The 14,387-nt window shown below is 38.7% G+C and overlaps 1 protein-coding gene across 1 annotated transcript in view; it reads left to right on the top strand.

The window, feature by feature from the left end:
* The first annotated feature begins 10,082 nt into the window (after nt 1–10,082).
* The window catches only part of LOC119427021 (F-box only protein 33), a 5,979-nt gene continuing 1,674 nt past the window's right edge, over nt 10,083–14,387 (top strand). The window contains exons 1-5 of the mRNA XM_037694594.1: nt 10,083–10,639; nt 12,275–12,385; nt 12,985–13,145; nt 13,216–13,424; nt 13,567–13,864. Coding sequence (XP_037550522.1) covers nt 10,224–10,639; nt 12,275–12,385; nt 12,985–13,145; nt 13,216–13,424; nt 13,567–13,864 — 1,195 coding nt within the window. The 5' untranslated portion in view covers nt 10,083–10,223. The remainder of the gene's footprint in view (nt 10,640–12,274; nt 12,386–12,984; nt 13,146–13,215; nt 13,425–13,566; nt 13,865–14,387) is intronic.

The raw sequence follows: 14,387 nt of genomic DNA, 5'->3' as shown, positions 1-14,387 counted from the left end.
TATATATATATATATATAGATAACGCTCTAAAAGGCCGCAGCATGTCATGATTTCAGCTCTCCGCCTCCACTGAACTCTCGGCCACGCCCACTTCTCCACTCTACACGGAGATCAGCTGATCAGCTACAGGAGTGGGATTCGCACAGGTGTTAATCATTTTAAATCATTTATTTTAAAATTTAAAAACCCAAGCTGATCGTGCGGTTCTTCCATCAGTCAGCCATTGTGTGTCATGTCCAATCTTAATTTGAAAAACCAGATAGAGTGAGTCTGCAAAAAACTAGCCGCAAAGTAGCGAGGGTCTACTGTATTACGAGAATAAAGTCGAACAAGAGCAAAGTCAAAATATTACAAGAATGAATTTGTAGTATTACAATTTACGAGACTAAAGTCATAGTATTCTGAGAATAAAGTCATAATATTACGAGAATAAACTCGTAATATGTTCCGGGTCAGCTCACCTCCGTGACTTTATTCTCGTTTGTAATGATTTTTTTTTTCCCCTTAGCGTGGCCCTAAAACTTCATCATACTATAAGGACACTGATGTGAAACACAGTGAAGATTTAAAAAATACCATTTTAACTTGACTGACTATTTAATAAACATCAAAAGTTAAATAGGTAAAATCTTTCCTGTTTCTCCTGTTTTTGCATTTTTGCAGATGAATTCTTTTAATTATAGCTGTTTTTTTGCAGCACCTGTTTTCAACTCCATGAGGGCAAAGTGAGAGCACATTCTCACAGGTGTATGCAAATGTTCGCACTTTAAATTGCATGCATAGGTTGAAGATAAAATAAATAATAAAACTGAATGCTTGGCGTGATTTTTTTTGCAAACCAGAATGAAATTTATAAAGACGTGAAACAATATTACAGCAAATTAAAAATAAGAAGTCAGTAGTTTCTCTATTTTCTGAAGTTTGTGCATAAAAGAAAGTTAAAAAAAAAAACTACTTGTAGTAAATGTTTATGCCCTTGTTTCAAAGATTTAAAAAATGCAGAGGTCTTGAAAGCATAAGAAAGATGATGTATGAAAAATATAATAAATATAAAGCAAAGAAACCATCTTCTTCCAAATGGATGTGTTTCTTTTCTCATTGGTTCTTACATCTCTGCAGCAGCAAGCAAATAAATCAGGGCATCATTTACATTCTGTAACACTCCTTTTTTGATTATAGAAGTTTATGCAGTATAAACTGAGGAACTCGCAGTAAAGGAACACCCAACAGACGATGCTTGACTGAGAATTTTATACTAACGTTCCTCTCATTTGTGGTTTGGACATGAGCGATCGCTCTTTGTGAAAAGGTCTGTTTCTGCACTTTGATTCAGGCATTAACACAGAGCATGACTGATTTTTATACATATTTTCTTTAATATATGTAGCACGTCTTATCAGAATCTGAGCAGAAATAAAAAGAAAGAGAGATATCTTGATAAACTGAAACACCTTACATCCCCGTTTTGATTTTTAAAAATTATTACTGGAGTGCTATTGAACTGAAAATCCACTTCAGCTGCGAAGAAGTAGTAAACAACTCAACCCGGAGGCTAAAAACAGCTGAAAGTAGATGCTGTACTTTAATAAGCTTGTTCTACAAGAAGAAACCATTTGTTCCCATAAATTTAATTAGTTGAAGCTTTTCTGTTTCAGACAGCTGATGTGTCCATCTGCCCGTCTCTACAGTCGGCCACATTCAGACTCTTGTTTGAGGAAGCCTACATCAGACAACAGGATGTTTGTTTCTTTATTATCTGAAACTCAAGCTATGTCTGGGCTCTTATTTTGGTTTCAAAGGGCTGATGCTAATGAGTACCCAGACCACACATCTAATTCTGGTCCAACGTTTTCTAATCCCTCTAAAAATGGGGATTTGTTCCACAGACAGATTTGGATCCTTCCCATTACATTTCACTCTGTTCAACTCATTCCCCTCCTTTTATAATTGACTTTATTGCCTTGTTAAAGTGAGTTATTGTTGGGCTTCTATGAAGGAGGACAGTCTCTGTTTGGTGTAAATGAGAACTGCTGCACTGTAGTGTTAGAAATGTTTCGGCTTTTTCCCTTTGATTGTCATTTATCAGGACACTGGGCGCATGATCGTGTTCTTTAATCAGTTCAGTAGCAGTTCTTGTGGGTCCTACTGTTACTGCAAAAAGGGAAGCTGTAAACTAGTGTCAGAGTGGCATCTTATGAATGTCAATCCAATTGTTTTCTCCAGCAGATAGTTGCATTGTCACAACATAGTGTTATTGTATGAACATATTGTTATAAATGCAGATAAATTTGTTGGTCGTGTTCCACAGTAATAACAAAAAACACACTGGAGCCAAAAAGCTCAAATTTAATTTTCCCAGTTCCAGAAACTTATCCGACTATTTACGGGGTATGTCAACATGTATTTAGTCAATTTCCTGTTAAGTTTTTCTCGTTTTTTCTGTACGCGGTGAAGCCCTCGTGAACCTTCTTCCACTGAGCTCATTATGATTTAAAATGTAACTGGTTGCGTGATCAGTAAGTAAAATATCTTGACCTTGGAATTCTGCTTGAATGGTTTAAATTGTTTCCTTGGCTCACTTTCATCCAGACACTGTCTCTTTAAGGAACCTGGGGTCGCATTTTATCTTGCATCTACATCCAGGGAGGTTAGCCACAGTCCCATGAACCTCATGCCTTTTATTGTTGACAGCCACCATCAGAAGTTTGTCTTAATCAGCTGTTTGTTCTCTTTTTTTTTATTTGATTACAGTAATGCATCTGCAAGTTTCTTCATTAGCTGAGCTGCACGTTTGCCTTTTTGTTGGTTTGTCATGTTTGTTGGCACATGACATCACGGTTCCTCATCAAATCAATAAATTTGGGTTTAAAATTCTTAAAGAATTTTTTGGGAGTTGGAAGGTGAAAAAGAACGAGAATGTGATTTTTTTTTTTTTTTTTTTTTTTTTTGCTCTTCAAAACGATGATTTTCTTAAGAGTCCATTTTATCTTACCTTCAGCAGAAAAACTCATCTCCAAAACACAGGAATCATGATTCAATCACAAATAAATAAATGAAAAATCATCCAACTAAACTCACCACTTTAAAAGTCATGCTTGCAAAATGCCCACTCATATGATCACTATATATTTTTTTCTTTCATGTCTGAAGTATTTTTTATATTCGGAGTGACCACATCCAAAGAAGAGCATCTCAGTAACAACATCTCACACCGCCCATTTAACACGTCACTCTGCTGCTGGGAAGTCAGTTCCCACATGTATTCAAATCGTATCACTTCAGCTTCAGTGAGTGGTTAAAATCTCCTCTCACTTGTAATGCGTTTAACGCAGACGAACTCAGCTGACACTCAGCATTTGTCAACAGTTTTATTTTGACGGATGCTTTTAAAGATAATTCCTCAAAAGCAGTGACTTTAAATGACACTCCCTTTACCAGTTTGTCTGATTAGCTCATTCAGGACCCCTCCAGGCTGGGTGACAGGCAAAAAAAATCAGCCAGTTGGTCTTTGCAGCGTCTTGGTGAGGTCAGAGAGATATTAGGACTGCAGCAGCTCTCCATTACCTGCAGGTCCACAATGGTTTTGAGCTTGCACCAAATGGCTAGCTGTGGTTATTATCATGGTAGCAGTGTGTGGAGATGGAGTGTTGTGCAACAATGAGGCAACTGAGTAAGGTTTTAGTTGTAGAAAGTGTTGCACATCCACTGAAGTGGAGGCTAAATACAGTGAAAAATAAAGGCTTAGCGGTCCGTACAGGAATGCATATCACCCGCCACCTTTTATGTTTGAGTTTTAGGCTAAGCTCATCATGTGCTGAAAACGAAAATGCATTTTTTTTCTAGTTTTTGACTGATTTTTCTCCAAGATAGAAGTGGGACACTTCTTGTCTCTCCTTCCACGTTGACGTCTTTCCAAACAGTCTGTTCTGCTTTGTACACAGGACTCGTAGAAAAAAAACAACACATCCTCCAGTATTTCTTTTTAGATCTTTTTCTTCTGCACACAAATCCAGAGATAGGGATCTTTTTGCAGCTCTGCATGTTATTGACTCGAGTAATAATTCAGTCGTCCCCAGGAAACAAGCTGCTGCTATATATACTGCCTCTGCATCAGTGTTTGCTCTGTTCGCATCACTACAGCTCAATAAAACAGACTTTATTCCCTGCAAGTCTATTACAAAACGCAGGATATCATAGTGCACAAGCAACGAATGGTGTATGTTTTCCTAGATATGACCATTTGGTGCACAATAATAAGCAATCTTTAAGATCTGTGTATAGGGTTTGGGAGATTATGAACAAAATATCTGGCCTCTGGTAGTTACTCCCATCTTTTAGCAGCTCTGCATACAAGAGCTGGTCGGTAGCTGCAGAAGAGCTTCAACAACACACTCAGCATGATGGCCAGCTGCCTGCTGAGCCTTTCCACCTCATCCCAACACTCATTTCTTCAGGCAGGCAGCCCGAGTGAACGAGCTGCCTGTTTTTCAGCTTCTTCTTGAGAGTGATCATCTCCCTCTCTGCCGTCTTCACAGCTTCTTTCGGCTGCTCTCTTTGCTTGTCTTTAAAGATCTCTTTCTTGTCTCTGTCTTCCTCCTGAGCTCCAGTTCCACACAAACATTAAGTCATGACCTTTTTTTTAATTCATCCAGCTTTTAAATGATTTCAGTGTGAAGTTCAGTACGTCAGGATTTAGGTTTTTTGTTGTTTTTTTTTTCTCCAAGGGATTGATTTAAAGATTTAAGAGTTTGAAACAACTTCATCTTCTGTTGAGAAGGGAGGGGAGTAACAGCTATTTGGTCAAACCTTGTAGATGACATCATGTGCAACAGATCCAACAAAGTTCAGTCAGGTCATCTGTATGGTTTCTTTTTTTATTGAGATGTTTCATCCTTCATCCAAAGGACTTCATCAATCCGAGGAGCCACAAACAAAATCAGTGCCACAAGCAGCACACTCCCATTGTGGACCAACCAGTTTGTTGATGATAAAATGGTTTCTGGGGCCCGCCCTCTCCTCCGTCGACTCCTCTGAGGCAGCCATAGCCAAACTGGTTCAAAACACCAAAGTTCATGCTCAGTAATCCAAGTAGAAAATCCATCAAAGTTCAGTCAGGTTATCTGGATGGTTTCTTTTTTTGTTGAGACGTTTCGTCCTTCAGCCAAAGGACATCATCATTCCAAGGAGCCACAAACAAACTCAGTCCCACAAGCAGCACACTCGACAGGGGAGAGGGCAGACCCCAAAACCATCTTATCACCAGCAAACTGGTTGGTCCACTATGTGAATGTGCTGCTTGTGGGACTGAGTTTGTTTGTGGATCCTCGGACTGATGAAGTCCTTTGGATGAAGGACGAAACGTCTCAACAAAAAAAGAAACCGTCCAGATGACCAGACTGAACTTTGTTGGATTTTTTTACCTGGATTATTGAGCATGACCTTTGATGCTCACCTGAGATCTCAAAGTATGTGGTGAGGATGATGCTCAGCTACTACCACACCAAGTTTAGCTCAATATCGGTAAAACTCTTTGAGTTATAGCCATTTTAAAATGTTTCTCTGGGTCATTTGGCTCTGGCTTTTATCTGATAAAATCATTTACTCAATCTGTAAATTTGACGTTTGTTTATTTGTTCTTGTTGTGAGCAAAATTGTCTTCATAATCTGACAGCCACTCAAAAAGCTTTGCAGTCTTTTTACAGTTTTAATCTGATTTTAGGACATTTGAATGATCAGACTGCCTGGAGGCTGCTTTGAGGAGCTCATGGTTATCGATTGTTTGAATACTAATTGAGCAGCTTTAACATCATAATTAATGTAAATAAAGCTTTAATTAAAGCTAAATAAAGTAAACTGATGAGTCGAAGCTTGTTTGGTTCATGAAGTATAGAAAAATCACTCATTTTCTCTATTTTAGTTTAAATGCTCAAAGGAAAAACAACATTTCTAAAGATTAAAATTTGGAAAATTGTATTTATTTCCCTTTATGCTTTTTATTCATACTTTGTGGGTTTAATTAATCATCACCCACCACCAACGGCAAAGTGGCAATATTGTTTTTGCCCATGTCTGTCTGTGCATCTGTCTATTAGCATAATGTTTCATGGAACGCTGGATGAATTTTGGTGAAGCTCTCAGATTAATGGATGAACATTTACAACTAATTACCTTTTGGAGTCAACCTCATTCAAGATGGCCACCACAATTAATCACTCTTAGCAGACCAAAAATTTACTTTACTTTAGTTAAGTTTACAGATATTGAGCTGAATGTTGGTGTTAGTAGTGCAGCATCATCTCCTCAAAAAACAAAGAGCTATACACATTAACTGTTGGCTACAGCATTGTCTGTCTGTTAGCAAAATATCTCAAAAAGCACGGGACAAATTTTAATGAAACTTCTAGGAAATACTCATTGGATGTACATCTACCTGTACAACTGATTAACTTATGGAGCCAGTCTAATTTAAGATGGCTGTCACAGCTAACTGATCTTGCAAATCACATAAATGGCCTTATCTCAGTTAGTTTTACAGATACTGTGCTCAAACTTTGTGTGTTTGTATATGTATATGTATTACATTTATACTTTAAGTGCTACTAATTTTGTAACATATTTTCTCTGCATTAAATGATCTTAGTTTCAATCTTTGGTATGAAAGGTTGGTGGGCAATATGCAATACTGCAAGGAATGCTAAGCCTTTAATCTTAGTTCCATTTTTTTATTTTTTCACGTCTGCTCTGGCTGGTAGCTAATGCACAATGGAAACATGGAGCTCTGTCACCACCCAGTGGTGCACAGCTGACCTGCAGCAAAGTGAAAACTGCATGTGATTCAGCACATGTTTACCTGCAGAGCTGTGGATTAATAATAAGTGTTGGGTTTCCATGGAGACTGAGCAATAACTGAATGCATTAAGGTCAGCGTATATGCACGTTTTGTGTTACTTTCCATACTTCTTATGCATGTTTCAATGTAAATGACATGTAAAGAGACGTGTTTCTCCACTGGCATTTGATTTGGTAGCATTAAATGTAATGGCAGAGGTGGTTTGGTGCTGCATGCAGACAGATAAATGTCTGTGTCTGATAAGTATTCATGAGAGGACACCAAGATGCCTGCAGGCAATCAGAGCACAGAGATAGAGTTTGTGAGGGTGTCATTGATTATCAGGTCGCAATGAGGGAGGCAGACTGTTGAAGGCTTTTGTGAATGCTCCTACTCACCAGTTCAATACACGATTTCTTTTTGTTGCCTCCTCAGTCTCTTGATTTTCTTGACTTCACTTGTCTGCAATCAACTTTTCTTTGTCCCCAGTCTTTTGTCTTTACAGAGACGCATGTCAATTGCCAAAGGAAGCTCTTAATGCACAAGAATCATTATGAGAGCCAGAGTCACCGCCGTCCTACTGTGCACACAGAAACAATCAAAGGCCTCGCATTCCTTGAAAGAATCAGCCGCCACATTTCGAGACAGGTTTACTGTCAGACACAGGCCAAAACATTATTGCTCTGCATTCTCCTTTGCGGTAAAAAAGCTTCCCAGTTTTGGCACGTCCTTCCATCACATTGGTATTCAGCAGCATCCAGCCTCATTTGAAGTGATGTAGTTTAATTTGTGATGAAGATCAAAGTGTGTTTTTGCCTCTGGTCAGGGTGCAGCATCAGCCAACAAGAGGGATTGAGTCTGCTGCTCAAGGAGACTTCAGGAGAAGGCCAAAGCTGCTGTTAAAAACGTGATGAGAAGTCCATGCCGTCAGATTTACGCTGCTTGTGGTGACAGGTGACAACTTTTATCTGAGAATATATTGATTAGAATAGCTCCTAGCTTAAAGTATTTGTTTTGGATTAATTAAGATAAAATGGGTGTTGTGAAAAGATGATTAATTTTATGTTTTTTTAGTATTGTCATAAAACAGATAAAACACAAAGACATCAATGACTCATATCTCTGTGGTGTGACGATGAGTGTAATGTTAGCAAAATATCTCATGAATCACCTGGATGGATTTTAATGAACTTCATAGAAAATTATCACTGGATGAGCATCAACTGTTTAACTTTTGGAGTCACCCCAATTCAAGATGTCTGCCACAGCTATTCTGTATTAGCCAACAAAAAATTACTGTAACGCAGTCATTTTATCAGATACTGAGCCAAACGTAATGTGGTAGTAGCTGAGAGTCACACATTATTAACATATTTTGATTTTGCAGTTAAAGTTTAAACACAACAACTATAACTCCATCCGTTTTCATTATAAAGTGATTTTGTTATTTAAATGTGGCGGTGATATGCATTCATTCAAAAAAATCTACACCTTTTGTTTGTTTTATTTTATGTATCTTAGCTCAAATATTGAAATAAAAATAATAATCCATTAGCCTCTGTAAATATTTACCAGTATTAATTTTTTTTCTTTAGTCTCTTATAGAATTAGTCCCGTGTTTCATCTGAGCAACCTGTGAACTGAGATTTAAAGAGGATAAAATCAAATCATGTGAATAATCTTTCACTTTTATTGTAGGTTAGTTTCCCTGTTAAAGTAAAACAGTTGCCGTGCTTTTCGCTGTATAAGTCGCACCTTTTTGCATAAATTAGCATGCCCTGCAACTTATACAGCAAAGCAACTTTTTAAACTTTTTCCCCATATTTATAATCCAATTTTTGGCTGAGATCTGACGATTTCATTCATTCTGACATGGAAAATATTGAACACTAACATTTTCGGCCACTAGAGGGCCCTTGACTGATTTGGCAAGCCAAGTGTCTCATTAACAGGTAAAAGTGGCTATTAATGAGACACTTTGCTTGCCATACTGGGCCACCTTCATCACGCTCCAGAACTCCTGGAGCAAACTTCAAATCAGCTGCATTTCGCCGTGCCACCCTGACAAAATGCAGCTGATTTGACCATTAAAGTGAAGCGAAAAAATTCTGTCAAAACTGAGACAAGTGCTGAATTTGTATTTACACTGAGCCCAAACATTCTCCCCTATATGCTCGTCATTGTGCTTTTAATATAAATGGCTGTGTCATCATACAAACACTGTATGATGAGAAACACAGTGTAAAGCTGGCTGTACAGCCTAAAAATTATTGAAGCTTCAAAAATACCGAATGTCTCCAGATGTCACTATCTGTTCATGACTTGTAGCATAAAATGTCCTTGCTTTTAAATGGTTGACCTGAAAATATTGTTTTGAAATGATCTGCAAGTAAAAAAAGCTAAGCATGCATTCTCTTAGCTTTTTTTTATTATTTAAATAATAAAAAAGCTAAAAAATAATAAAAGTAATAATTTAATAAAAATAATTTAATAAAAATAATACTTTAATAAAAATAATAAGGGGGGGGGGAGTTTTGCTTTGTTTGTTTGCTAACCTCATACTGATAATTCTACTATCAGTGTTTTATCCTAAATGTTTTTTTATGACTTAATTTTAGTGTTTAGTGCAGTTTGTTGGAGAATAAATTCTAATGTAATAACCACGTATCCCTAATATTTTTGTTTGTGATGATAGCGATACTTAACTTCATCCTGTGGCCTTGCTTTGCCACTAGAAGACGCATTGTATCTGGTTTTGGAAGAGGGGCATGAACTTTGTGGGAGAGGTGTGTCTGCTGCTGGAAAGTAACACCAAAATAAAGATCACGTGTTGGCTCAAGATATTTTTTTAAAAACCGAATTCACACCATTTATGCACCGGTTGACAAAACGGCGCGCCAAATGGGCGGGAACGACATCTCATTTAGGGGAAACGCTTCACTAGCCGCTCGTCTTCACTTGTAGCCGAGTTATACTCCGGGTGACTAAAAAGGATTAAACTTTTGCCCTCTAGTGGAGTACAGTGGTATGGCAAAAATAAGAGAGCCTCCAGACTAAACCATTCAGCCGAATAGCAGCAGCTTTATTTATTTTCAAATAGATTATCCATTCAAATCCTAATATTTTGAGCTATATTAAAAATAATAAGAATAACAAGCGAGGTTATAAAAAGCAACTGGCCGGCTACAGTTTAAATATCTGTTTTGTCTCCCGTAACACCGGAGAGGAATGGTACGGTCCAATAGTATTGTAGGCAAAGCTGAAAAACGATTTGTTTTCACCGAGAGGAAGAAACGTCGCTGACGTTCAACGCTGCAGCATCCTCTGAAAAAAAAGAAAAAAAATCGGTTGTAACATTAATTCTATATCTGGTTGTTTTTCGGACATCTCGCCATGGCTCTGTGCGGGGGTGTCGGAGCCATGGCTTTGCCCAGCGAGCTTATCGTCCACATATTCTCATTTCTGTCCGACCGAGACAAGCTCCGGGCCTCGGCCGTGTGCTCCCGGTGGAGGGAGTGCCTCTTCTACCCGGCCCTGTGGACCGAGCTCAAACTGCGGATAGGCGGCTCCGACGAGACCTCGAAGCTCGAGTTCCTCATGCGGAAGTTCGGTTCTTTTGTCCGCGAGCTGCAGCTGGAGCTCGCCCCGGCGGAAGGCCACCTCGTTCCGCTGAACAACGAGCCGTCAGCCCGGATGGAGCAGCCTCTCGGTCACGATGGCGACCAGCAGCCGTCGGAGCGATGGAGGAGCGCCATGGCCGCCTACTTGGACCAGATGCTGTGCGTGTTCACCAGCATCCGAAACAATAGGTAACGTTCAGTTCAATTATTTAATTCCCACTTAACTTTGCAGGAAGTACAATGACGTCGTTGTTAAATATATTCACATTTTTGCTGTAAACAAACCATGACAGTAGCAGTTACGTAACCGCAGTGGTGTTTTGCATCTGCAGACATTTTTTTTTAATGAGCAGTTCAGAGCCAGCTTGTTTTTTTATTCTGCTGACTAAAAACAGACTACAATGGCAGCTGTTGTGTTGAGGCCTTTGTTGGCTGCGACTGTTGATCATATGTACACTTTATGTGTGGATATAACTAGCTTGGCTGTAATATTTTAGCAGCAAAAAGTGGCTACATGATGGTTAATTTCTGTGGAAAATTCCATTCTGCACCCAAACCTTCCCTTTTGTTGTTTTTGTCAACTTCTCCTCTATTCTCTTTGTTACCACAGAACTTTCTAGCACATTGGCCTCAGAAGCATTTGTAATGTGTGTTGGGGGGGACACACTGGGGGGGGGGGGGGGGTCTAGGGGTTCTCCCCCTGAAGTTTTTCAATAAAGTAGATGCCATTTCCTGCATTCTGGTGTATTTTAACAGGTTATTAAAGATCTACGTTTAACCTATATATGTAAACGATTCAATAACTATTTTAGTTAATGGCTCAAATAGAAGTAGCCTGACCAACAGCTCTCCTTGTGTGACTAGAGCACGCTCCGCTTCTCTGATGCATCCTACCTCTCGTCCCCTTCACATATAATTTGTAAAGCCTATGATCTAGCATAAAACAAACCCATTTTCTTGTTCTGCTGTTTCTTTACAGAAATTTCACAAAACACTGCTTTTGAATATAATGGTGACGCACCTCGACTGGCCCTCGTGTGGTTTTTAAATGAAGAAAAGTTAGATGCGTGTTGAATTTTATTAAATTTAGGCTAAATGTAATTACTGGGCAATGTGTCTCCACCAGATGATGCAGAAGGGCAGTTTAGGGCAGCTGGTAACTGTTGAATCCTTTTTCAAAAGCAGTGTTTTTAACCTTTAAACAAATTTGGACATGGTTTGTATAATGAAATAGTTTCCAAGTCTATGTCATTTTAACATGTTAACATTCTATTCTCATCTTTGCATGTGATTAAAGCACTCGTTTTCTTCCGGTCACTATAACTTTCAACAAGAAAATGGAAAATGAATCTATTTTTGAAGACACTAACTTAGACGATTTGAAACTACAAAATAACCAGCCAGCTGTCTTAAAGAAATCAAACATATTGTATGTTTTTGTCTGTGTGATATATACGTATTCGCTTAGAAACCATTTAGACTGGTACTTTTCCAGATCTTGTTCTAAGAAATGTAAACATCCAGGTTTTGAGAACAACACTTTATGCATCGTGACCTGTCCTTCTTTTTACTGCATCCACCTTTGAAAGCATCCATTTAGGATGTACATTCGGCTGCTGCTTAATTTGTTTTGATGGCACAAAATATAAAGATCATAATAAAAGCCATACGTTCTTCTCACCACTGTAATGCCTTAAATGTTAGAGCAAAACCGCCCTGTGAAGATACTTGCAATGATCAAACACTACCAGGTTGCGCTGTTTTACCATCATTGTCATGTATCGTAAATATTAGGTGTGCTAAATTCTTCTTCTCCTTCTTTAGAAACTTGCAGAAGCTGAGTCTGTATGGAGACACGTTTATTCTTCAACAGGAGGGACTGTTGGACAGCTCTAACCTGCATCAGATTCACCAGGGAGACAAAAAGATTAACGAGTAAGAAAGCCGGAAAGTTCTGCATGTTTAAAATGGAAGATGTGTTTTTATATGTAAATTGTTTTTCATTTTATAATATAGCTTTTGTTCGTAAAAAAAAAATGTTTTTATACGCTTGAAAAGGTTTGCTTCCATCCGCTGAACAATATTTTAGTTTTTTTCTGTGCAGTTGGTATTCTAATAATTTTTGTGGCTGAATGATGTAAAAATATGACTATAAAGACTTGCAAGTGACCTTTTACATAAAATTTTGTGTAGTCAAGTTTGATTAGGAAATATCGTGCACATTGTGGCTCTTTCAATTATGTTATCAAACGTGTAAACTTTGATGCAGGTAATGCTGATCTCATCTCATAATGAGTGTGAACAAACCGATATGCCAGCTGTCCACATGTTGGTAAAACAAGTATCAGCCTGGATTGGATATCCGTATAAGAATCTGGTCATATTTAAAGTAGGATTCATACCATCGCTCCACAAACACCAGTTTTCTTGGTGTAGATGTTTAGATATTTGTGTTATTCTTTATGTAATAGCAACAATCTGAAGGAATCCAGGTTTCAGTGAACTGAAGTTACTTCTCATCCTGTGTTGAACAGAATCCAGCAGCTGTTCATGGAGCTGCTGTCCAACAGCAGACAGCTAAGATGGTTATCCTGCAGCTTCATGCTGGGCCTGGTGACTCCCTGCTCCTTAGCATGCCTGTCAAATCCCTCAGCCGAGACCCTGCAGCACCTCAGCTTACTGGACCATCAGCTAGGTTTGTGTTTGCCTATTATATCCCTCCGTTTGGGGTTTTTAGTTTTGCTGAATCGTTTTGTTTCTTTCAGGTCCCCTCATCTCACCATCAGAGCTGGATCGTCTCTCCAACATTCATTCTTTGGCTTTGGATTTTTCTGACTTCACGTCTGAGCTTTGTGGTCTGTTGGCGTCTCCTCGGCGAACTCCACTCCATCGCCTCGCCCTGCTGCTCAACGGTGCTGCCCTGGAGTTTAAACCATTGGAAGGGACAGCTACAGAGGACGACTGGAAGGCACTGGTAATGTGACAAAACATCCAAATTCATTTTTTCCTCTACATTCTTGACAGTTATTTAATCATGTACCTACCTGCAGAAGGAAAACTCAAATTATAGGATTTAATTACGCCTCTATTAGTAAAGTTAATTCAATTTCTCCCAGGTACGTGTGAGTGCCAACCTGCGAGTGTACATCATGGCTCTAGAGGTGGACAGCTCTGAGCTCCTCAGGATCCTAAAGCCCAGCCTTCCCCTGGAACGGATTCATCTCGACAGTTACAGTACGCTGGTTAGCGACGCCACTCTGGAGCTCATCTCTCAGCAGTACAACAAAACACTGACTCACTTCCTGCTCCTGAGGGATGGCTCCGACTTCCCCGACCTCAGCGTCAATCGCAACGAAGACCCCCTGGTCCTACTGGCGTGGAGGTGCACTCAGCTGGCTGTTCTGGTGATACATGGTGAGTTTTAGTTCTGGTTTCTGATTAAAATGTCACATCTGTTGGTGTGATGTGTCATGGTTAGATTTAAGCTAGATTTTTCTTAAAAATATTTCAAATGTGACAATGTGTTGATGTCTGAAGCATGCAAGACAACCTTACGACTAAAATTGTACTCCAGGAAAAATGTGTTGCTTCAATTTATGTAAAAATAATCATGACAACTGATGGTTTATCACCTTCTAAGGCACACATGGGCAACATACGGCCAGAGGGCCAGACGTGGCCTGTGAACAATCTATCTGGCCCACAATATACGTAATTAAAAAGAAAACTGTTAATGAAACTTAAGGAAATTTAAATTAAACATCTTAGACAAACGCGTATAAAACTTTTGGACTAAAATAAGCCTAAACTTTTTTTTCTGGTAAGTGTTTCCTGTTTTAGACTGAACCTTAAAGAGTCAAAATAGCAAACGTATAGCATTAAAAAAAAAATTATATATATATATATATATATATATATATATATATATATATATATA

The sequence above is a fragment of the Nematolebias whitei genome, chromosome 21 (assembly GCF_014905685.2).
Source record: "Nematolebias whitei isolate Nwh7 chromosome 21, NemWhi1, whole genome shotgun sequence".
Taxonomy (NCBI): Eukaryota; Metazoa; Chordata; class Actinopteri; order Cyprinodontiformes; family Rivulidae; genus Nematolebias; species Nematolebias whitei.
This window is presented reverse-complemented; position numbering and strand designations above follow the sequence as displayed.